Source organism: Neophocaena asiaeorientalis, unplaced genomic scaffold (genome assembly GCF_003031525.2).
Source record: "Neophocaena asiaeorientalis asiaeorientalis breed wild unplaced genomic scaffold, Neophocaena_asiaeorientalis_V1.1 scaffold713, whole genome shotgun sequence".
NCBI lineage: Eukaryota > Metazoa > Chordata > Mammalia > Artiodactyla > Phocoenidae > Neophocaena > Neophocaena asiaeorientalis.
In genome coordinates this window covers 79,352-103,267 of record NW_020174925.1, presented here as the reverse complement: position 1 = coordinate 103,267, position 23,916 = coordinate 79,352, and the positions used below count along the sequence as shown (strand labels likewise).

The 23,916-nt window shown below is 42.9% G+C and overlaps 1 protein-coding gene across 3 annotated transcripts in view; it reads right to left on the bottom strand.

Moving 5' to 3' along the window:
• Positions 1 to 14,629: 14,629 nt before the first annotated feature.
• The window catches only part of SORD (sorbitol dehydrogenase), a 35,305-nt gene continuing 26,018 nt past the window's right edge, over positions 14,630 to 23,916 (bottom strand). For all 3 annotated transcript variants that reach the window (XM_024761365.1, XM_024761367.1, XM_024761366.1), the window contains 5 exons: positions 23,590 to 23,708; positions 20,722 to 20,787; positions 19,575 to 19,750; positions 15,844 to 15,965; positions 14,630 to 14,925 (listed from right to left, as the gene is read on the bottom strand). In XM_024761365.1, the coding sequence (XP_024617133.1) occupies positions 14,760 to 14,925; positions 15,844 to 15,965; positions 19,575 to 19,750; positions 20,722 to 20,787; positions 23,590 to 23,708 (649 nt within the window). In that variant the 3' untranslated portion in view covers positions 14,630 to 14,759. The remainder of the gene's footprint in view (positions 14,926 to 15,843; positions 15,966 to 19,574; positions 19,751 to 20,721; positions 20,788 to 23,589; positions 23,709 to 23,916) is intronic.

Here is a 23,916-nt window from a genome sequence, read left to right as displayed (position 1 = left end):
AAACCTCACCCACTAGCAGGCGGACACCAGCCCAAGGACAACCATAGCCCCACAGCCTGCTGTGTCAGGACACAGCCCCCCACCAACAGGCCAGCACCAGCCCCAAGGCTCCCTGGGCCCTGGCCCCACCCACCAGCAGGCTGACACCAGCTCTGAGCACCTTGGGCTACTCAGCCAGCCATTCCAGTATCCAGTCCCACTCACCAGTGGGCCAATATCAGCACTGGGACATCCCAGACCCTGCAGCTAGCCATGTCAGGAATTGGCCCTGCCCACCAGCAGGTTGACACTAGATCTGGGATACATGGCCCTGCAACCAGCCACCCCATCAGGACATGGCTCCTCCAATCAGTGGGCCAGCACTAGCCCTGGGACTCCCTGGGGCTCCACAGCCAGTTGATTCATGACCTGGATCCATTCACTAACAGTTGGCAGCCTCCGCACAAGGCAGGGCATAGTAGCCAACTGGACTAAAGTCCAGCAACACCTATCAGACCACCCATATTAGTCAGCCTAAGGACCCACAGAGTACAGCTAGAGAGTACAGTTCTGGTGACCAGAGGGGAGTGCACTGCTGGGACACCAAGGATGTCTCCTACAAAAGGCCACTTCTCCAAGATTGGGACACATAACCAACCTACCAAATACATAGAAATAAAAACAGTGAATTAGCCAAAATGAGGCAACAGAGGAATGTGTTCCAAATGAAGGAACAAGATAAAACCCCAGGATAAGAACTAAATGAAGTGGAGATAAGCAACCTACCTGATAAAGAGTTCAAGGTCATAATTAAAACATACTCAAAGAACTGAGGAGAAGAATGGATAAACACACTGAAAAGTTTAACAAAGAGTTAGAAAATATAAAGAAGAACCAGAGCTGAAGAATACAATAACTGAAAATTTAAAAATACAGTAGAAGAAATCAACAGTAGATTAGATGATATAGAGGGACAGATCAGCAAACTGGAAGACAAAGTAGTGGAAATCACTCAACCTGAACAGAAAAAGGAATTTTAAAAAGTAAGGACAGTTTTAAGAGACCTCTGGGACAACATAAAGCACACTAACATTCGCATTATAAGGGTCCAAGAAAGAGTGAGAGAGGCAGAGAACATATTTGAAGATGTAATAGCTAAAAATTCCCCTAAACTAAAAAAGAAAACAGACAGCCAGGTCCAGGAATCACAGAGTCCCAAGTAGGATCAATGCAAAGAGGCCCAAACCAAGACACATTATAACTAAAATGGCAACAATTAAATATAAAGAGAGAATCATAAAAGCAGCAAGGGAAAAACAATTAGTGACATACAAGGGAACTCTCATAGGATATCAGCTGACTTTTCAGCAGAAACTCTGTAGGCCAGAAGGGAGTGGCACCATATATTGAAAGTAATGAAAGGGAAAAACCTATAAGCAAGAATACTCTACACAGCAAAGCTATCATTCAGATTTGAAGGAGAGACCAAAAGTAAAGCTAAAAGAGTTCAGCACCATGGAACAAACTTTACAAGAAAAGTTAAAGGGACTTACCTAAGTGAAAAAGAAAAGGCCACAACTAGAAATATGAAAATTACAAAAGGAAAAAGCTCATTAGTAAAGGCAAATTTAGAGTAAACGTATTAGATCAATCACTTATAAAGTTAGTAGGATGGTTAAAAGACAAAAGTAGTAAAATCGTCTATATCCACAGAAGCAGTTAAGGGATACACAAAACAAAAAGATGTAAAATATGATGTCAAAAACAGTAAACATGAGGGGTGGAGAGTAATAATGCAGGATTGTTAAAAATGTGTGTGAACTTGAACTTAACAGATCAGTAACTTAAAAAAAATAATCAGGGCTTCCCTGGTGGCACAGTGGTTGAGAGTCCACCTGCCAATGCAGGGCACACGGGTTCGTGCCCCAGTCTGGGAAGATCCCACATGCCACGGAGCAGCTGGGCTCGTGAGTCATGGCTGCTGAGCTTGCACGTCCGGAGCCTGTGCTCCACAATGGGAGAGGCCACGACAGTTAGAGGCCTGCGTACTGCAAAAAAAAAAAACAAAAATAAAACAGATAGACTGATAGATAGATGATAGATAGATAGATAGAGATATATAGACTGTTAATTATAAATCCCTTGGTAACCATAAACCAAAAATCTACAATACATACACATACGAAAAAGAGAAAGGAATCCAAACATACTACTAAAGATAGTCATCAAATCAAAAGGGAAGAGAGCAAAAGAAGAAGAAAGGAACAAAAATGAATTACAAAAACAACCAGGAAACAATTAACAAAAGTGGCAACAAGTACATACCTATCAGTAATTACTTTAAATGTAAATGGACTAAACGATCCAATCAAAAGGCACAGAGTGGATGAATGGCTACAAAAGCATGACACATATATATGCTTCGTACAAAAGACTTAGTTCAGATCTAAAGACACACAGACTGAAAGTGAGGGGAAGGAAAAAGGTATTCCATGCAAATGGAAATGAAAAGAGCCAGGGTAGCAATACTTATATCAGAAGAAATAGACTTTAAAACAAAGACTGTATCAAAGACAAAGAAGGATATTACATAATGATAAAGGGATCAATCCATCAAGAAGATATAACAATTGTAAATACGTATGCAACCAACATAGGAGTACCTAAATGCATAAAAGCAAATATTAAAAGATATAAAGGGAGAATTTGATAGTAACACCATCATAGGAGGGGACATTAACACCCCACTTACATAAATGGACAGATCATCCAGACAGAAAATCAACAAGGAAACCTTAAACAACACATTAGGTCAGATGAATGTAATAGATATACATAGAACATTCTATCCAAAAGCAGCACAACACACATCCTTTTCAAGTGCACATGGAACATTCTCCAGGAGGGATCACATGCTAGGCCACAAAACAAGTCTCAGTAAATTTAAGACTGAAATCTTATCAATCATCTTTTCTAATCAAAATGCTAAGAGACTACAAAACAAAACAAATGAACAAACAAAAAACAACAACAGAAAACCCCACAAAACCTCTGGGGAAAGGTGGGAGGAGGGATAAACTAGGAGTTTGGGATTAACATTGTATATATATATATATATATAATTGAATCACTTAGCTGTACACCTGAAACAAACACATTTTAAATCAACTATACTTCAATTAAAAAAACAACAGCAGAAATATAGACACATAGAGGCTAAACAAAACAACCAATGAGAAAAAAAACAACCAACTGAAAAAATCAAAGAGGAAATAAAAAAACTACCTGTAGACAAATGAAAATGAAAAAACAGTAATCCAAAATCTAAGGGATTCAGCAAAAATAGTTTTAAGAGGGAAGAAGACAAGAAAAATTTCAAATAAACAACCAAACATTACACCAAAAGGAAGTAGAAAAAGCAGAACAAATAAAACCCATAGTCAGTAGAAGGAAGGAAATCATAAAGGTCAGAGCAGAAATAAATGAAATAGAGAATTTTAAAAATACAAAAGACCAATAAAACTAAGAGCTGATTCTTTGAAAAGATAACCCAAATTGATAAACTTTTGGCCAGACTCATCAAGAAAGAAAGAGGGCTCAAATAAATCAGAAATGAAAGAGAAGTTACAGCTGACACCATGGATATACAAAGGATCACAAGAGACTACTTCAAACAATTATATGCCAATAAAATGAACTCCCTAGAAGAAATGGATACATTCCTAGAAATGTACAATTTTCCAAGACTGAATCAGGAAGAAATAGAAAACATGAGCAGACCAATTACCAGTAATGATATTGAATCAGTAATTTAAAAAAAAAAGAAAAGAAAACTCCCAACAAACAAAAGTCCAGGACCAGATGGTTTCATGGGTGAATTCTCCCAACATTTAGAAAATAGTTAACACCTATCCTCAAACTATTCCAAAAAATTGCAGAGGAAGGAATGCTTCTGAACTCAGGCCAGTATCACCCTGATACCAAAACCAGACAAAGATATCACAAAAAAGAAAATTATAGGCCAGTATCACTGATGAACATAGATGCAAAAGTCCTCAACAAAATATTAGAAAACAAATTCAACAATACATTAAAAGGATCATACATCATGCCCAAGTGAGATTTATTCCAGGGATGCAAGGAGGATTCAACATCCACAAATCAATCAATGTGATACACCACATTAACATACTGAAGAATAAACATCATATAATCATCTCAACAGAGCAGAAAAAGCATTTGAAAAAAATTCAATATCATTTAATAAAACTCTCAAAAAAGTAGGTATAGAGGGAACATAGCTCAACATAATAAAGGCCATATATGAGAAGCCCGCAGCTAATATCATACTCAACTGTGAAAAGCTGAAAAGTTTTCCTATAAATTAGGAAAAGATAAGGATGCCCACTTTTGCCACTTTTATTCAACATAGTATTGGAAGTCCTAGCCACAGCAATCAGACAAGAAAAAAATAAAAGGAATCCAAGTTGGAAAGGAAGAATTAAAACTGTCACTGTTTGCAGATGACATGATACTATACATAGAAAATCCTAAAGACACCACCAAAAAACTACTAGAACTCATCAACAGATTTGATAAAGTTGCAGGATACAAAATTAATATACATAAATCTGTTGTGTTTCTATATGCTAACAATGAACTATCATATACCCTGAGAAAATCAAAATTCAAAAAGAGTCATGTACCAAAATGTTCATTGCAGCTCTATTTACAATAGCCCGGAGATGGAAACAACCTAAGTGCCCATCATCAGATGAATGGATAAAGAAGATGTGGCACATATATACAATGGAATATTACTCAGCCATAAAAAGAAACGAAATTGAGCTATTTGTAATGAGGTGGATAGACCTAGAATCTGTCATACAGAGTGAAGTAAGTCAGAAAGAGAAAGACAAATACCATATGCTAACACATATATATTGAATTTAAGAAAAAAAATGTCATGAAGAACCTAGGGGTAAGACAGGAATAAAGAAACAGACCTACTGGAGAACGGACTTGAGGATATGGGGAGGGGGAAGGGTGAGCTGTGACAGGGCGAGAGAGAGGCATGGACATATATACACTAACAAACGTAAGGTAGATAGCTAGTGGGAAGCAGCCGCATAGCACAGGGAGATCAGCTTGGTGCTTTGTGACCGCCTGGAGGGGTGGGATAGGGAGGGTGGGAGGGAGGGAGACGCAAGAGGGAAGAGATATGGGAACATATGTACATGTATAACTGATTCACTTTGTTATAAAGAAGAAACAAACACACCATTGTAAAACAATTATACCCCAATAAAGATGTAAAAAAAAAAAACACAAAAAAACAATGAACTATCAGAAAGAGAAATTACGAAGACAGGGACTTCCCTGGTGGTGCAGTGGTTAAGAATCTGCCTGCCAATGCAGGGGACACGGGTTCGATCCCTGGTCCGTGAGGATCCCACATGCCACAGAGCAGCTAAGCCCATGCACCACAACTAATGAGCCTGCACTCTATAGCCCACGAGTCACAACTGCTGAGCCCATGCGCCGCAACTACTGAAGCCTGAATGCCTAAAGTCTGTGTTCCGCAACAAGAGAAGCCACTGCAATGATAAACCCGTGCACTGCATCGAAGAGTAGCCCCTGCTTGCCGCAACTAGGGAAAGCCCTCATGCAGCAATGAAGACCCAACGTAGCCAAAATTAAATAAATAAATACATTTATTTAAAAAAAGAATACAATCCCATTTATCATTGCATCAAAAAGAATAAAATAACTAGGAATAAATCTAACCAAGGAAATAAAAGACTGGTACTCAGAAAACTGTAAGACAATGATGAAAGAAATTGAAGACAACACAGATGGAAAGATATACCATGCTCATGGATTGGAAGAAGTAATATTGTGAAAATGACCATACTACCCAAGGCAATCTACAGATTCAATGCAATCCCTATCAAAATACCAATGGCATTTTTCACAGAACTAGAACAAATTTAAAGTTTGTATGGAAACATGAGAGACCCTGAATAGCCAAAAGAATCTTGAGAAAGAAGAACAAATCTGGAGGTATTACACTCCCTGATTTCAAATTATACTAGAAAGCTACAGTCATCAAAACAGTATGGTGTCTTATGAAATATTTTCTGTTAATTTCTTTACTTGAGTCCTTATGCCTCAGTTTTTGTTGAATAATAAATTATCTGTCATTGTAAACAATTTAAAAAAAGTGATTTACTTCCTAGTGATAAAAAAAAGTTATATTGAAAACAAAATGTAAAAAAGTTCAACACTACTAACATTTAAAGAAACAGAAATTAAGTATTGGTCTGTTTAATTAGTGATATTTTTAAAGAATTATAATGCCTTATGCTCAAAAAAAATAATGTTGTGAGTCTGATATACATTCTTACCTTGACACCAGTACTAACTGACAAAATGAATTTATCACAAGATTCCAAAAGCCATAAAAGTATTTATATCCTTTGATTAAATAATATAATTTCTATATATGTCAATTATATCTCAAGTAAAAAAAAATAAAAAATAAATAAACAGTATGGTGGCACAAAAAAGGACACATAGTTCAATGGAACAGTATAAAGAGCCCAGAAATGAACTTACTCTTATATGGGCAACTAATCTATGACAAAGGAGACAAGCATATAAAGTGGGGAAAAGGAAGCCTCTTCAATAAATGGTACTGGCAAAACTGGACAGCTGCATGCAAAATAATCATACTGGACTACTTTCTCACACTATTCACAAAAATAAATTCAAAATGGATTAAAGACTTAAATGTAAAAATGAAACCATAAAACTTATAGAAGAAAATATAGGCAGTATGCTCTTTGACATCAATCTTAGTAATATTCTTTTTATGGATACAGCTCATCAGGCAAGGGAAGCAAAAGCAAAAATAAACAAATGGGGCTGCATCAAACTAAAAAGCTTTTGGACAGCAAAGGAAACCATCAACAAAATGAAAAAGCCACCTACTGAATGGGAGAAGATATTTGCAAACAATATATCTGATAAGGATCTAATATCCAAAATATATAAAGAACACATACAATTCATGATCAAAAAAAGAAACAACCTGATTTAAAATGGGCAGAGGATCTGAATAGACATTTTTCCCAAAGAAGACATATAGACGGCTAATAGACATATGAAAAAATACTCAATATCACTAATCATCAGGGAAATGCAAATGAAATCCACCATGAGATATTACCTCATATTTGTCAGAATGGGTATTAACAAAAAGGCAACAAATAACAAGTGCTGGGGAGGATGTGGAGAAAGGGGAACCTCTGTGAACTGTTGATGGGAATGTAAATTGATACAGCAACTATGCAAAACAGTATGAAGATTCTCCCCAAAATTAAAAATAGAACTACCATGCAATCCAACAATTCCACTCCTGGGTACTTATTCCAAGAAAACAAACAAACAAAAACTAATTCGAAAAGATATATGCACCCTTATGTTCAATGCAGCATTGTTTTCAATATCCAAGATATGGAAGCAACCTAAGTGCCTGTCCATAGTTAAATGGATAAAGAAGTTGTGGAATGTACATACAATGGAATATTACTTGGCCATAAAAAGAATGAAATCTTGCCATTTGCAACAAAATGGATGGAACTAGAGGGTATTATGCTAAGTGAAATAAGTCAGACAGAGAAAGACAAATACTGTATGATTTCACTTATCTGTGGAATCTAAAAAAACAAAACAAATGAACAAACATAACAAAACGGAAACAGAGTCACAGATACAGAGAACAAATATGTGGCTGCCAGAATGGAGGGTGGTGGGGGATGAAGAGAAATAGTTGAGGGAGATTAAGAGGTATACACTTTCAGTTGAAAAAATAAATGCGTCACGGTACGAAATGTACAGCAACTATCAATATAGTCAATAATTACATAATATCTTTGTATGGTGATAGATCATACCTAGACATCATGGTGATTATTTTGAAATGTATAGAAATATCGAAACACTATGCCGTGTAACGGGAACTAAAATAGTGTTGTAGATCAATTATACTTCAAAAACAAACTCATAGAAAAAGAGATCAGATTTGTGGTTACCAGAGGCAGGTGTTTGGGGGAGAGGGAGTTGGATAAGATAAAGGCAGTCAAAAGGTACAAACTTCCAGTTATAAGATAAATAAGTACCTTGGGATGTAAGGTACAACATGATAAATATAATTAACACTGCTGTATATTATATATGAAAGTTGTTAAGAGAGTAAATTTTGAGTTCTCATCACAAGGACAAAATTATTTCTTCTACTCCAATAAAGATGTTAAAAAAAAAAGTAAAAAGGAATAGAAAAAAAATTTTTCCATTCCTTTTTTATCTATATGCGATGATGGATGTTCACTAAACTTATTCTGGTAACCATTTTATGAGCTACGTAAGTCAAATCATTATGCTGTACACCTTAAACTTATACGGTGCTGTATGTCAATTATATCTCAATAAAACTGGAAGAAAAAAAGAAAAAAAGAAAAAAATTAAAATGATGATGTGTATAATTACTGACATAGAAGGAATTTAATAATTTATTAAGTGAAAAAAATTGATTAAATGAAAACAAATGCAAAACAGTATGGAGGACAAATGACCCACTTTTGTCAACATAATAATGGATGGTATTTAGGGAATTCCCTAGTGGTCCAGTGGTTAGGACTCGGTCCTCTCATTGCTTGGGCCCCAGGTTTGACCCTGGTAGGGGAAATTAGGTCCTGCAAGCCACATGGTGTGGCCAAAAAAAGAAAAAACAATGGCATTTAAACATAAATGGAGGGGGAACTATAAGAGATTAAGAGAGACTTACAAGACATATCTACAAAACAGAAATAGACTCAAAGACATGGAAAGCAAACTTATGGTTACCAGTGGGGATGGCAGGGTGTGGGGAGGAGAGAGAAATTGGGAGCTTGAGACTGACATAAACACACCACTGTATATGGAGTAGATGGACAGCAGGGACGTACTGTATGGCACAGGGAACTATATTCAATATCTCTTTTTTTTAGTAGTTTTTTTGGGACTTCCCTGGTGTCACAGTGGTTAAGAATCTGCCTGCCAATGCAGGGGATACGGGTTCGAGCCCTGGTCCGGGAAGACCCCACAAGCCACGGAGTAGCTAAGCCTGTGCACCACAACTACTGAATCTGTGCTCTAGAGCCTGTAAGCCACAACTACTGAGCCCTTGTGCCACAACTACTGAAACCCGTGCACCTAGACCCCGTGCTCTGCAACAAGAGAAGCCACTGCAATGAGAAGCCCACGCACCCAACGAAGAGTAGCCCCCGTTTGCTGCAACTAGAGAAAGCCCACACGCAGCAACGAAGACCCAAAGCAGCCAAAAATAAATTAAAATAAATAAAAAATTTTAAACCTTTAAAAATAGTTTTTTAAATATTTATTTTATTTATTTATTTGGTTATGCTGGGTCTTTGTTACGGCAGGCAGGCTCCTTAGTTGTGGCTCATGGGCTCCTTAGTGTGGAATGCTGACTCTTAGTTGCGGCATGCATGTGGGATCTAGTTCCCTGACCAGGGATCAAACCCGGGCCCCCTGCATTGGAAGCACAGAGTCTTAACCACTGCACCTCCAGGGAAGTCCCTCAATATCTTGTAATAACCTATAATGGAAAACAATCTGAAAAAGAATTTATATAAAACTGAATCACTTTGCTGTACACCTGGAACTAACACAACAATTGCAGATTAACTATACCTCAGTAAAAATAATGGTTGGACTTCCCTGGTGGTGCAGTGGTTAAGAATCCACCTGCCAGTGCAGGGGACACGGGTTCAATCCCCCGTCCAGGAAGGTCCCACGTGCCGCAAAGCGACTAAGCCCGTGCACCACAACTACTGAGCCTGCTTTTTTTTTTTTTTTTTTTAAATAACTAGGGAAAGTTGCACTTCGATTTATTGGGTGTTAGATGATTTGAAGAAATTGTTAATTTCATTAATGAGAATTGTGATGGTTAAAAAAGTCCTTATCTGTTATGGGTGAAAATGGAAAAAAAAGTAAGTAAAATATATTCCCATTTCTGATTATATATACATGTTTTATTTGTATAGAAATGCATGGGGTGGGGAGTTAGAAGGAAGTACTCCAACTTATTAGCATCCTTGGAGAACACATATGGCTGGTTTTCTTTTTTTTTTACTTATCTGACTTTATTTTCTTATCAATGTACAACCTTGTGTGATAAGGGAAAGTTCAGTCACCGTCATCTCCTAGTGACTAGGGCACTGCAAACAGCTGACCCAAGGAGCCTCTTGGGGCTCCTGCCAGGGAGGAGGAGCTGAGACAGGGCTGTGTGAGAGGTGCCCTGCACTGGAGAACCCAAGGGTGCCTGTAGCTGGCAGCCCAGTGCATACAGAATTGTGAGGTCAGGGCAGGACCCACGGGAGTTCAGCATCACCCACCTGAAGCCTGGAGCTGGTCCCAAGGGAGCTACTCCGCCACTGTGCCTCAGTGGTGCTAGACCCAGAATAGGCCCACCTTTGGCCCAGGCCCACCTTCTTCCCACAGCTCCCTCCTCACTATGGATGAACTGCTGGGCTCCCCCACCCGCAGCCAGGCTGTGCCTCTGCCTGCAGTCCTACATGTACCACAGAAAGGCCAACTGGTGATCACACACAGGGAAGTCACTGATGGGGCCAGACTTCCCCAGGCCCAGCTCTGGGCGTGCAAACCCCCTGATGATCATACCTAAGAGCCCAGAGGACAGAGGCTTCTCTCCAACCCATCACCCCCAAGAAGCTCCCACGGATGGTGAGATCCACTAAGAAACCTCTTGGCAGGAACACCTTGCACACATCCTGTACCACTTTCAGGTGCCCAAGGAAGGAACTCAGTATCTGACTCAGCCAAGGCTTTAAGAGAGGAAAGCCAGGAGTGAGAAGTAGAGGCTGTCGGAGTATTGATATGCTGCTTCACTACAGCAGTGGCTGCACCAGAGTACATCTGCTGCCTTCGAGGCACTTCCCTTGGGTGATGAGCTCCTGGCCAAACCACTTCACTGCTGCCCTCCCTGAGCCCTCAAGGACCTCAGTGTGTGGAGGCAGACAGCGAAGTTGGAGACCTGCCTACTACCCAGGGATGTGGGTCCTCTATTTTGGCTTCTGTACTCCAAACTCAGACTTAGATCATGTGCAGAGGACAGTTCTGGGAAAAGGCAAATATCCAATAAATCCTATCTGTCTCCCCCACTCCTAACCTCTGGCCCAACCAAGTTCCCATGGGCCTCCTTTGCTCTCCCAATGGGAGCAAAATAGGAACCAGGAAGGAAGAGGTAGGACTGTGCTACACAGAAATGAGACTGGGATGGCCTGAGGACCAGGGACTGGGGATCCAGAAGTGACTTCATATCAACATCCACTGTAGCCAAATGTGGATGGCAAGAGGAAGTGGCTGGAGCTGTGTCCCCTCTCTCCTTTGACATCTGTGGGGCAGCCTCCCCTCTGCCTGCAGGATTCTTATTCCCAGCTCTCCACCCAAGCTGAGAGTGCTGGCTGGGTGGAGTCCTCAGTACTGACTGCTGCCACACATGAGTGACAGAGCACACAAAGGCCGGCAAAGCCGGCCAAGCTTGGAGAGCTCGTGGCGAATTCATATTCTTGTTTCTGGAACTGATTCACCGAATCAACACTCACTGAACACTCAGTGGAGGTAGCGAGAGAACTGAATTACTGGGCTTCCTGCAGCCCCTTCCAAACAGTGGAGGGAACACTTCAACACGGATGCAGAGGTGGGGGAGCCCCAGGGCCGGCTCAGTGCCACAGACTTGGGCCCTCTCGCCACCTGGAGGACTTGCTGGCAGCTCACCCACACCACTCCCTCTCTCACCAACCATGCTCTCTGCCCGTGCTTGGGAAGCTGTGAAACATCACAGTAGGTTGAGAGCGTGGAGGGATTTGGAAATGGAGTGTTCCCTGAACTGCTGTTTTCAATCAGCCCATTCACTCTTTGTAATTGCCCTCATGGAGGTATCATGAAGCCCATTTAACAGGCCAGGGAGTGGAAGCTCCAAGACACTGACTTAGAAGATCCAATCACCATTGTGAAATGTGTCACATGTTTTTTGTCCTTGATAGCCCTACCTTTCCAGGAGTTCCCACTGCAACTCCTCTTTTTCAGGCTCAGTGGCTTCCTCGCTCCACCAAATCACAATCAGAGGGAGAGTGGCTACTTGTGAATTTAACATAGTGAGTCCACCTCCTTCAGGGGCATTTCTATTGGAAGACTTCCAATCTAGAAAGGGAAGAGTCTTTCTCATTCCACATTCAAGGAACTTTGGGCATCACTGAGCTGGAAAGAGTTTCAACAAAAGGGAGCTGGCAAGTTTGGCCCTACCTAAACAGGACTCAGAGAAGGAAGCAGTGTGGCTCCTGAGTGTGTATTTGTGTTGTGTGTGGACTCAGGATCCCACCCTCCTCCAAAGATAACATGAGAAAAGAAAAGCAGTGTGTGACCTTGAGCAAGTTACTTGATTTCTCTATTTCCTTAGTTGTAAAATAATTATATTTGGCTTGCTGTGAGGATTAGAGATCATTAAAGTAAAATTTCAACAGTCAATGAAAATTGTACTTGATGCAGAAAATGCATCACTCTCAAAAATCCCAGATGCTTCCTTTTGTGAAATGGGTAACCTAAGTCGATTCCTCCCTAAACAGGGCCACAAATGGTGGCAGCAGTCGAGTACTACAAGCAGAATTTGTTACCCAAACCAGTTTGAGGAATCCCAGGCACTGGTTACAGCCTTCCCTGGTCACAAGAAAACAAGAACCTCTTCAAACTCATCCTCCACCCCCGGCAGAAGTGAGGGATTAGACTGTAGCCCAAGTCATGTCACAGCTACTATATCCTCATTCTTGACTAGTAATCTCAAAGTCACAAATGGCATGATGTGATTTGGATCCAAATCTCACCCAGGAAAACCCCATGATTAAAATAGATAAGGTTGGAACTATCATTCAAATGGACAGAAAGGTACAAAGACCCTTAACTGGCTCTGAGAAGGGAAAAGGTTTTTCGCTCATAATGGCCAGAACTAAACAGATTGTCTAATAATCATCAGTGAGCTTTGAGCCTAGGAGGGCATGCTAACCCTGTGGGGTGGGTAAGACAGATATACTGACCAAAACCTCCTGGGCTAGTCAGAAGCGTGATTTAAGGTCTCCCATGAGGACTTCCTGTGGCTGTCCTTACGTAGGCGCCTCCTGGTTGCCTAGTGACAAAGGAGCCTGCAGTGGCTGCCTCTGAATGTGCAGAAGAGTGGGGGTGTGGCGCATTGGGAAGGCAATTCTTCACCTTGCAAAATAAGTTACACAGAATTCTCAAGAGTTGAAGAGGCAATTCTTCAAGCAGCGCTGAAAAGTTCCTTGTCTACTTCTACATTTGAGGGATGTAAGCTAGCTGTATCTCACATGGGGTTTCAGTTTTATTTGCTTGGTTTTTAAATTATCCTAGAGTCCCTTATTCTTTTATCATCATACCAAATAGCACTTATGTCTAGAAGCACTGTATCCTAAAGTAAAACTGTTCACAACCTTTCATCCCCAACCCTGAGCTGCAGATTTTTGTGAAAATCAGGTTCTGGGCCAGTTAAGTCTTGATAAAGTTGCAAATGGTCTCTTCATAACTGAACCCTCATCCCCCATCTGGCCACAGTCACAGTAGAACCAGGAACCCAATGGGCAGATTTCTCTCCTTACACAACTTCCGGGCACTCCAGGAAGAAGGGGAGTCCTGGCACCTACCTGCCAAGCTCTGCTCTACTTGCCGAACTTTGATCAGCACGAACAGGTCATTCTGGCTACAAGTTCTCCCAAATTCTCCCTACCTGTGTGTTTCTTTTTTAAAATAATTATTTATTTATTTATTTTGGCTGCACTGGGTCTCTGTTGCTGCACACGGGCTTTTCTCTAGTTGCGGTGAGTGGGGGCTACTCTTTGTTGCAGTGCATGGGCTTCTCATTGCAGTGGCTTCTCTTGTTGTGGAGCACGGGCTCTAGACGCATGGGCTTCAGTAGTTGCAGCACATGAGCTCAGTAGTTGTAGTTTGTGGGCTCTAGAGTGCAGGCTCAGTAGTTGCGGTGCACGGGCTTAGTTGCTCTGCAGCATGTGGGATCTTCCCAGACCAGGGATTGAACCCATGTCCCCTACACTGGCAGGCGGATTCTTAACCACTGCGCTGCCAGGGAAGTCCCTCCCTACTTGTGGGTTTTTTGTTTTGTTTTGTTTTTATTTATTTTTGGCTGCGTTGGGTCTTCGCTGCTGTGTGCAGGCTTTCTCTAGTTGCGGAGAGTGGGGGCTACTCTTCGTTGTGGTGTGCGGGCTTCTCATTGCAGTGGCTTCTCTCGTTGTGGAGCACAGGCACTAGGTGCGTGGGCTTCAGTAGTTGTGGCATGTGGGCTCAACAGTTGTGGCTCGTGGGCTCTAGAGCGCAGGCTCAGTAGTTGTGGCACACAGGCTTTGTTGCTCCGCAGCATGTGGGATCTTCCCGAACCAGGGCTTGAACCCCTGTCCCCTGCACTGGCAGGCAGATTCTTAACTAGTGCGCCACCAGGGAAGTCCCCCTACTTGTGTTTTTAAGGCACACCAACTCCTCTGTGTAAGCCTCTCTTTTTATAATGAATTATTTTAATTATTCTTACTACTCAAAAGAAACTTCCACCACTGCCCAGCCAACCACTCAACCCCCAAGATGCTGAGCGTGGGGACAAGGGCAGAGCCCAATTCATATCATGGATTCTGGTCCTTGGGGTCGCACTTGATCATGACTTTCAACCCCAATCCCTTTTTGGATGTTTCAAAGGCCTCCAGAGCTTTCTCCAGAGGAAACCGATGGGTTACCAAGGGCTTTACATTCACAGACTTGGATGCAAGCATTGAAATCGCCATCGGCCACCTGGAAAAAATCACAAGCATCACACTCAACCTTCAGGAGGAAAGAGGGAGGTCCCCAAAACTACCCAGCACAAGGTAAGTTTGGCCACATTTGTTTGTAGCTCTGTGGTTCTGCAAGGTCACTTCTACAGGCCAACAATGGGGAAAGGATCTTATGACTTATAATTCAGGAGTACAGAGTCTGTTCCCAAATGTGCCCTGTCTGTCTGCAATGTCTGCCATGAAGCCTAGAATTCCTTTGGCATGAAGGCATAAGGCATATGGAAGCCACTGTGAAAAGGCAGATAAGCCTCCAGTGGGGAAACCCAGGGTGATCCAATCATACCCTTTAGCAGCTTGGCTTGGCAGAGTTTATTGGAAAACTAGCACTCTGCTGAAGGAATGGTTACAGACTCTAAAGATGGGAGAAAGGGCCACTGGTGGGGAAGGTGGTCCTGGACAGAGTGCCCCAGCAGGGGAGAGGATGGACCCACAGAACACGAGGTGGGATTTATCAAGACCCTCTCACTTCCCAGGGTGGGACCTGGGGATCTGGAGTGAGAACCAAGGAACTTGAGTTCTTGCGGTTGTCCTGTTTCTCTCCTTCTTCCCTTTAAAGGGGGAAAATGGAGATCTGGCCACTTAAAGAAATGGAAAAGAGAGGGCCTAGACAATGAGTGGCAGACACCCAAGAAGAGCATGTTTCAAAATCCCGCTCCCTCCCTCTTTCCCTACAGCCTTGTCAGCTCTGCCCTCCCATTCTTTAACCACAAGTGAATGCTCTATCTTTGGATCCTTATCATAACACACGGATGTCAGTGTGGCCAGGGAGTGCCCCTCATGAATAAACAGGCAGAGACTCTTGGTCCCAGAGGCCACCTAGGGCCTTCCCTGGACTTGCTGGCCACTCGCCACCCTGGCTCACCCACAACATACTCACGTGTTGCAGTATCGAAACACACCCTTGATGTCCACCTCCCTGGTAGCTGCGTGCACTAGGGGCACACTGGTCATCTCAGAGCCCAGCCCCACAAGCACCAGCGTCCCACCAGATTGAGTGGCCTGAAGAAGAGGTAAGAACAAGAAAACCAAGAAGATGAGAAAATGCAGACCCCACTCACAGTAGCACTGTTGCCATACAAACAGGTAAGTATCCAAAAATTTCAGAGTATGACTCTTTCTATACTGCTGGACTCTTCAGCATGTTAACCAAACTCAACAGAGCAGCAGAGTAGACAATGTCTCCTTTAAAGATCCTGAAATAATACACTTACCAGTGGAGGCACAGTGGGAGCATCTTCTGCTGTCCACAACATCCCAGGAAACAGCAAAGGTTCTCCAGAGAGCAATGAGAATCTCCCCTACAACCATCGCTGACCCTTCAGCAGCCACTGAGCATCTTTCAAATGTTTACTAATTCAGGGGGCATCTCTGGTGGCACAGTGGTTAAGAATCTGCCTGCCAATGCAGGGGACACGGGTTCGAGCCCTGGTCCGGGAAGATCCCACATGTCGCAGAGCAACTAAGCCCGTGCGCCACAACTACTGAGCCTGTGATCTAGAGCCTGTGAGCCACAACTACTGAGCCCAAGTGCCACAACAACTGAAGCCCACGTGCCTAGAGCCCGTACTCCACAACAAGAGAAGCCACCGCAATGAGAAGCCCGCACACCGCAACGAAAAGTAGCCCCGTCTTGCCGCAACGAGAGAGAAGCGCGCATGAGACAACAAAGACGCAACACAGCAAAAATAAAATAAATAAAATAAAATAAATAATAATTAAGAAAAAAAAAAAAGCTTTACTAATTCAGTACCAGATGTTGGTGTCAGCCACTTCCTCCTCCAGAGTGCTCCCCACAAGACAGAGTTTCAAACCTCTAACGGACCACCTTCTTGGTTAAAAAAAAACAACTACCAAGCACTATACCAATGGGGAGGGCTATAGGACTTCTGTGGTTTAAAAACTGCCTTATATGTGCAGGCTGGCAAGTAGAAATTTTTGTTCCAGAGACATTCTCCCAATGGTATCAGTCATAATGGATTCATCAGTTTCCTCTTTGAGTGGGCAGAGAGCAAAATTTTCCCCAACAATCTCTACATAACTTCACATGAGTGCTAGGCCTGCTCCAGAGATTTTGGGGGGTCATTGTGCTCGATGATGTGAGGGACAGAAAAATGGGCAATTCATTCATGCTAAGTTTTCATTACAGTTAACAGCAGAAAGCACTTACTGGGACCATTCTAAGTGCTGAGCAATGGAGCAGTAAGACAGCAACCATCACAGCTTCTACCTCCGAGGGGAAGGATACACCCTGGAGAGAGGGCTGTAGTGTGGAGGTGACTCCCAGCATTTGTACTTTTGAGCTCTGGGACCCTAGACGGTGCTCTCTCAGCCATGGGTTCCTCATGTGTGAGAATAGGACGATGCCTCCCCCTCAGCAGGGCTCTTAGCAGTGACAGTCACAGTGGCTGGCACTAGGATGGGCTCAATGTTTGGCATGTTTTCTGTTTTTATTGAAGCACAGTCACTTACAAATCACCTGTGACATAAACACTGTCAGTAAGGGGGAGGGTATCTCACAACTGAAAAACATTGCTGTCCTCATTGGAAAAGTGTTGGGGGAGGTGTTCAGAATCGTGAGGGAGCCACAGAATACACTAAGAAATTTTCCAGGAAAACTGTTGCCCATTCAGCACTTCCTCTCCACCTGGTGAGGAGGAAGAGGAACCTCTTCCAAACTGGTCATCCCAGGCTGTCAGGAGGCCAGTAGCTTATTGACCACAGGCAAAGGAAATCTCAGACCACTGTTTTGTTGTTGTGACTTCCACACCAAGGAGATGACATCAATTCTACCCTAAGCATTTGCTATGTCTCCTCACGAACATTATCTAGACATCACATGGCAGAAAGGTGACTCTCAGGTATGTCCATAAGGTGCCTCTGCCTAACCTGCCCCTTGGCAGAGTGACCTGTAGCATTCTACAGCACCTGTCATGCATGATGCTCCACTCCCCACTCAGGACAGGCACTGACTTCAGGCTGGTGAAGGCCCTTGTGTCACATTTACCTCCACGCCCACCTCAGGTAGCCTGGCAACTGGGCCCCCACCATCAATAGTTGGAGATATCAACCTGTTCTCAGATGTTCTCCAGGCAGGGCACAAGAGGAAGGAAGGACTTGTACTAGGAAGCCATGTCTTTTACTGCCTCTCTCTTGAGTGGGGGTCACTGACCTGCCGACATCTTGAAAACAGTAGACACACCTTACTGGTCAAGCCCTCAAGGCGTCTGGCACAAAGCCAGGCATGAGGCAGGAACCCAAGACCTGCCATGGGTTGAACATAGCTCCACTGATCACACACAGACCCATTGCCCTCTGGGTTTTGGTTTCTCTTTGCCCCTTCCCACATGGTGACCACTGACTGTCTCGGACAGTGGAGCAGAGAGCTGGTTGATTCCAGCTAGAACAAGGTTAGGGCAAAAGTGGCACCTGCTCCTGCCTCTCCCGCTGCTTCCTTGGCCCCCGGTGCCATATGCATCTTGGTAGGAGGAGGGGAAGGCAGCTCTGCCTGGGTGTGCCAGGCTTGAGGGCCGTGCCACACAGCTCGAGGGATCAGGTTTTCCCAGAATGTCTTGCACGGTGGACAGTGCCCTTGTGTGTGACTGGCTGTGACTCAGAAGGAAGGAAGAAGCATGTGCTGCTGTGGGAAAGCAGTTTGGGAGACAGGGCAGGAGTGCCCAGCAGTGGCAGCTACCGATGCTCTCCCCAGCCCAGCCCCTCCCACCCTAGCACTGGTTCCTTGTCCCCTCTATCCCTTCCTCTCCAGAGGAGCCAGATGGAGTAAGGAAAGCCCAGGCACTGGAGCAGTGCGCTCAAGGCGAGTCACTGGGCCGCTCTCCTTGTAAAATGTGGAAAACGAGAACTCATTTTCAGGGCTATTATACAGATTAGGCATCATGTTTATAAAGCACACAGCAGAGGACATGGCCCACGGTAGAGCTTGGAATCTAGTTCTTATTCTTTTCTTCCTTCTTTTCCTCATACTTTGATTTCTCAGTTTCACTCCTCCCTGCCCCTCCCCCTTCAACATCCCATAAGTTACTGGTGGGTTGCTGAGGGGTAACTCAGGTATTGGCAGCTTATCTGTTTCTAATTCTGGGAAAGGACAGTAGTAGACAACTGTGACACTGAAATATCACCTCACCTTTGTGACTAACTGAATTAACGACTGTTAGTTTGTATCAATGACTCAAAGACTACAGTTTTCCTCAATAAAGCAAGATAGGGATTTCCCACACTCAGCTAAGGCATGCTTCCTTGTTCCTTCTGTTGATTTTTTTTTTTACCAAGAGCACTATTTTCATGACCACAGATGTGATCATAACAGCAATCCCATCCTAAAGGTATGGGTCACTTAACATCTGTCAAGGCCCATGTATATCTGTTACCTAGTTCGAAGTTCACAATAACCCAATGAAGGTGCTAGGGAAATGTCACTACCTCCACAAGAGAGATAAGAAAGCAGTTAACAAGGAACTACCTGGTGGGGGGAGGGGTGGTCAACATAGCAAATCAGTGGAGAAGCTTGATCCTAGGAATCCTACTTGGTTCACTACCCTGCGCTGATTCCCTGAAGCTGCCTACCAGCTTAGCTACCCTTATTCCACTCACGTATATGCCCGCCTGGATGGAGGTCTCCACCCCTGTGCACTCGATGGTAACTTCTGGCTTGCACCCCAGCAGGCCTTCCACTTTATTGGCAATTTCCTGCGGGCTCTCGTTGGAGATCTGGAGGAGGAAATCAGCTCCAACTTCCTTGGCTTTAGACAACCGAGAGGCTGACAGATCTAAAGTTGAACAAAAGTTTCTTTCAAACTGAGAAACTGGATGGTGGATTAGGGAGAAAAAATGAAGGTGCAGATTCCAGTGGCAAGGAAGCTCTGGTGTAGCGATGGTGTCGCTGAGCCCAACACACACACTCTCTAAACACACCCTCACACATAATCTCTTAGATAACTTCTCAAACATCCACATCCTTCTACATCCCCATACACCCCCATACATACCACACAGCTCTACACAGCTACACACATACTCTCTCACCTTCCCACACAAAACACGCAATGACACCCTTCTGCATCCCCACTCCCCTCATATATCCCCAACACCCCATACGCCACACAACTCTACATGCTCACTCACACACTCTCACATATAACCTCTCCTCATACATACAAACACTCTCAGATACATTATACACACACACATTCTCTCTCACCGATACCTTCTCCACACACACACACCCTTCTATGCCCCACACGCTTCCATCATACCATGCTGCTCCACACACACATACCCACATGTCCTGTCAGAGAACCTCTCCTCACACACACGAGTGTCTCATACCACATACCTCACACATAAACATCCTCTTATAAACACATCACATACCCCACTAACACCACATTACACACACACACGCACACACCCCCTCTGAGCTTGGTCAAACAACCCAAGGGCTGAAACTCTTCTTAGGACCAAGTGGGCAGTATAAGCATCTGAGGTCCACACATAAAGCACCAGGTCCTCTTCTCTGAAGCAGCCACCCTCTCCCAGGAGCTTCAAAAGAGTCTCCTCCTCAGCCCTGACTTGGTCATCTCCTGGGTGGGCTTTTCAACCCTGGAACCCAGAAGAAAAGAGCAGGAGCCTCGTTAGAAACCCACTACTCCAGGAAGGGAACAAGTCTCATGTCCCTGCTCCAAAACTGTAGGCCTAGCTGCTTCCATCCCAAGGAGTCTTAAAAAGAAGAAAACCTTACCAGTCACCACCACTTGAGATGCACCCATTGCTTTGGCCACGAGCAAACTGACCAGTCCAATTGGCCCTAAATAAAGCAAGAAATAGGAGACATTTGTGAAATATCAAACACCAGCTCTCCCCCTTGTCTAGGCCATGGACAGGAACTGTATCTTTTGAGTACCTCTAGCATCTATCCCAGTGCCTAACATATAGTGAGACCTTAACAACTGTTTGTTGAATGCATGAGTAAATGAGTGCATGAGGGATTGTCCTCTACCTGGAATCTGCTCCCAGTGCTGGGCTCCTGTTCTCTCTTTGACCCCCTACCTTCTTAGAACCCAACATGCCTCCCCAAGGTGAGACGTGTCCTTTCAGGTGCCCTCTGAGGACCACCTTGGAGGGTGTCCTAGGTTGACCCAGCTGCTCAGGCAGCTCCAGGATGTCCAGGTGCCTGAGAATCAGCCCAAAGACCACCTGCTTCCCCACTTTATAGGCACACTAGATGGTTTTAACGCAAAAACCAGACCACAAATAAGGCTATGCAGAATATCTTTGAGGACTTGCTTTTCGGACACTCCCCTTGAGAATAATTTAGTGAGTTCGCCCAGAAAGCAAAACACTGAGAAATACCTGAAATAACCAACAAAGGGGTGATTAGTTAAGTAAACTACAGAAGGATACTAAACAGCTATTAAAAATTATGTGTCTAACTCTTTTATCTAATGACATAGAAAAATGTTCACAGTATATTAATTTTTTAAAAGAGTAGGTAAAATGAAGCATATTCAGGATGATCTCATGAATTAAACAAACAAAACCAAAAACCAAACTGAAATATTCTACACCAAAATGTTAACAGTGGTTCTCTCAGGCTGATGGGTGTGTGTGCACATGTGTGCAGGTGTGGTATGTATGTGGTATGTATGATTTAACTTCTTTTTCTATGGCAAAAAAGTATTACTTATGCAGAGTTTTTTAAAAAAAATCTGTCATGTGAATCCTACAGTCTGCTGGCTCATTGAGGCAAATCTTCTACACCCATCACCCTGCTTAGGAAGCCCTGTAGTCACTTATTTGGCCCTGCCAAAGAAAATCAGTCACAAAGTGTATGAGGATTAACTCAAAATGGATTAATGACTTGAATATAAGACCTGAAACCATAAAACTCCTAGAAGAAAACATAGGCAGTAAGCTCCTTGACATCAGTCTTGAGTTTTTGGATTTGACACCAAAAGCAAAGGCAATAAAAGCAAAAATAAACAAGTGGGACTGTATCAAACTAAAAAGCTTCTGCACAGCAAAGGAAACATCAACAAAATGAAAAAGGCAACACGTTGAGTAGGAGAAAAATATTTGCAAATCATATATTTGATATGGGTTAATATCCAAAATATATATAAGAACTTGCACAACTCAATAGCAAAAAGCAATCTGATTGAAAAATGAGCAGAGGATATGACTAGACATTTTTCCAAAGAATACATACAGATTGCCAAAATAAACATGAAAGGATGCTTGACACCACTAATCAGAGAAATGTAAATCAATACCACAAAGAGATATCACTGTACACCTGTTAGCATGGCTATTATCAAAAAGACAACAAGTAACAATTATTGGTGAGGATGCAGAGAAAAGGAAACCCCTATGCACTGTTGGTGGGAATGTAAATTGGTACAGACACTACAGAAAACAGTGTGGAGCTTCCTCAAAAATGATCCAGCAATTCTACTTCTACTCAGAAGTGGAATTTTATCCAAAGAAAATAAAAACTTACTCAAAATGTTATCTCCACCCCCATATTCACTGCAGCATTATTTACAATAGCCCAGACATGGAAGCCACCTAAGTGTTCACCAATGGATGAATAGGCAGAGAAAATGTGGTGTGTGTGTTTGTGTGTGTGTGTGTGTGTACAAAATATTCCATAGATATGAAGCTGAGCTCATAGATATGGAGAATAGATTGATTGCCAGAGGTGGTGGTGGCAGCAGTGAAATGGATGAAGAGGGTCAAAAGGTACAAACTTCCAGTTATAAAATAAATAAGTCCTGGTTATCTAATGTACAGCATGGTGATTATAGTTAATACTGTATTGCATATATGAAAGTTGCTAAGAGAATAGATCTTAAAAGTTCTTATCATAAGAAAAAAAAATTTATAACTGTGTGATGACATGTTAACTAGACTTACTGTGGTGATCATTTTGCAATATATACAAATATCAAATCATTATGTTGTACACCTGAAACTAATATAATGTTATATGTCAGTTATACCTCCATAAAAAAATAAAAGTGTATGAGGAATACAAGATCACACCCACAAGGAGTGAAGCATGTTGTTTGGGTCACCAGAAGCAGTTAGAAGCCTAGATGATTCAGTCTGAGGCTGCTAGGCTTGCTCAAGCAACTGGAAGCAGGGGAGGAAGAAGGCAGCTAGCTGCAAGCCAATGTGGGCAGAGTGCTGACTCACAGTGGGCTGGACCCCACTCCTTCTGCTGGTCATAAGCATGGGCCGCCTCATTCTGGAAGGACCAGGAGACCAGTTCTCTAGGATGATTTGAAAGTTCCAAAAGTTGCCTTTCCCTTTACTACCAAAAATATCTCCCTAGTTTCCTGTCAAGGGTTGAAAAATAATCCCAAATTGCATTCTTTAAGTGAACAAAAGGGTTATGTTGCCTAGGAAATAACACTGGTTACTACCATGCCTGCAGATATTTATCTAGCAAAGTGCGTGTCATTGAAGGAATGGGACACTGTGATCCTCCCTAACCCGGAAAGATTCTAGGACCAATTTCATCCCTTGGAGGGGGAATGAAATGGGCAGAGGGATCCCCACATTCCCCTTTAATGAACTCACAACCAGGGTGTCATCTGTTTCTTACCAGCTCCGCACACAAAGACCTTGTGCCCCAGGGTGACTCCAGCTCGCCGGCAGGCATGGATCCCCACAGACAGTGGCTCAATCAGGGCCCCTTCCTCAAAGGTGACATTGTCAGGAAGTCTAAGGAGTCATTCAACACACTTAGTTAGTCCCTCCGGGTTAACAGCAATAACAATAGCTAATATTTATTGAGCTTTAATTTATGTGCTGGGCAATGTGCTAAGCAATTTACATACATTCACTCATGTAAATCCTCAGAATAGTTCTGTGGTAGATATTATTATTCCCATTTTACAGATGAGGAAACCAAGCCTTGGAGGATTAAATG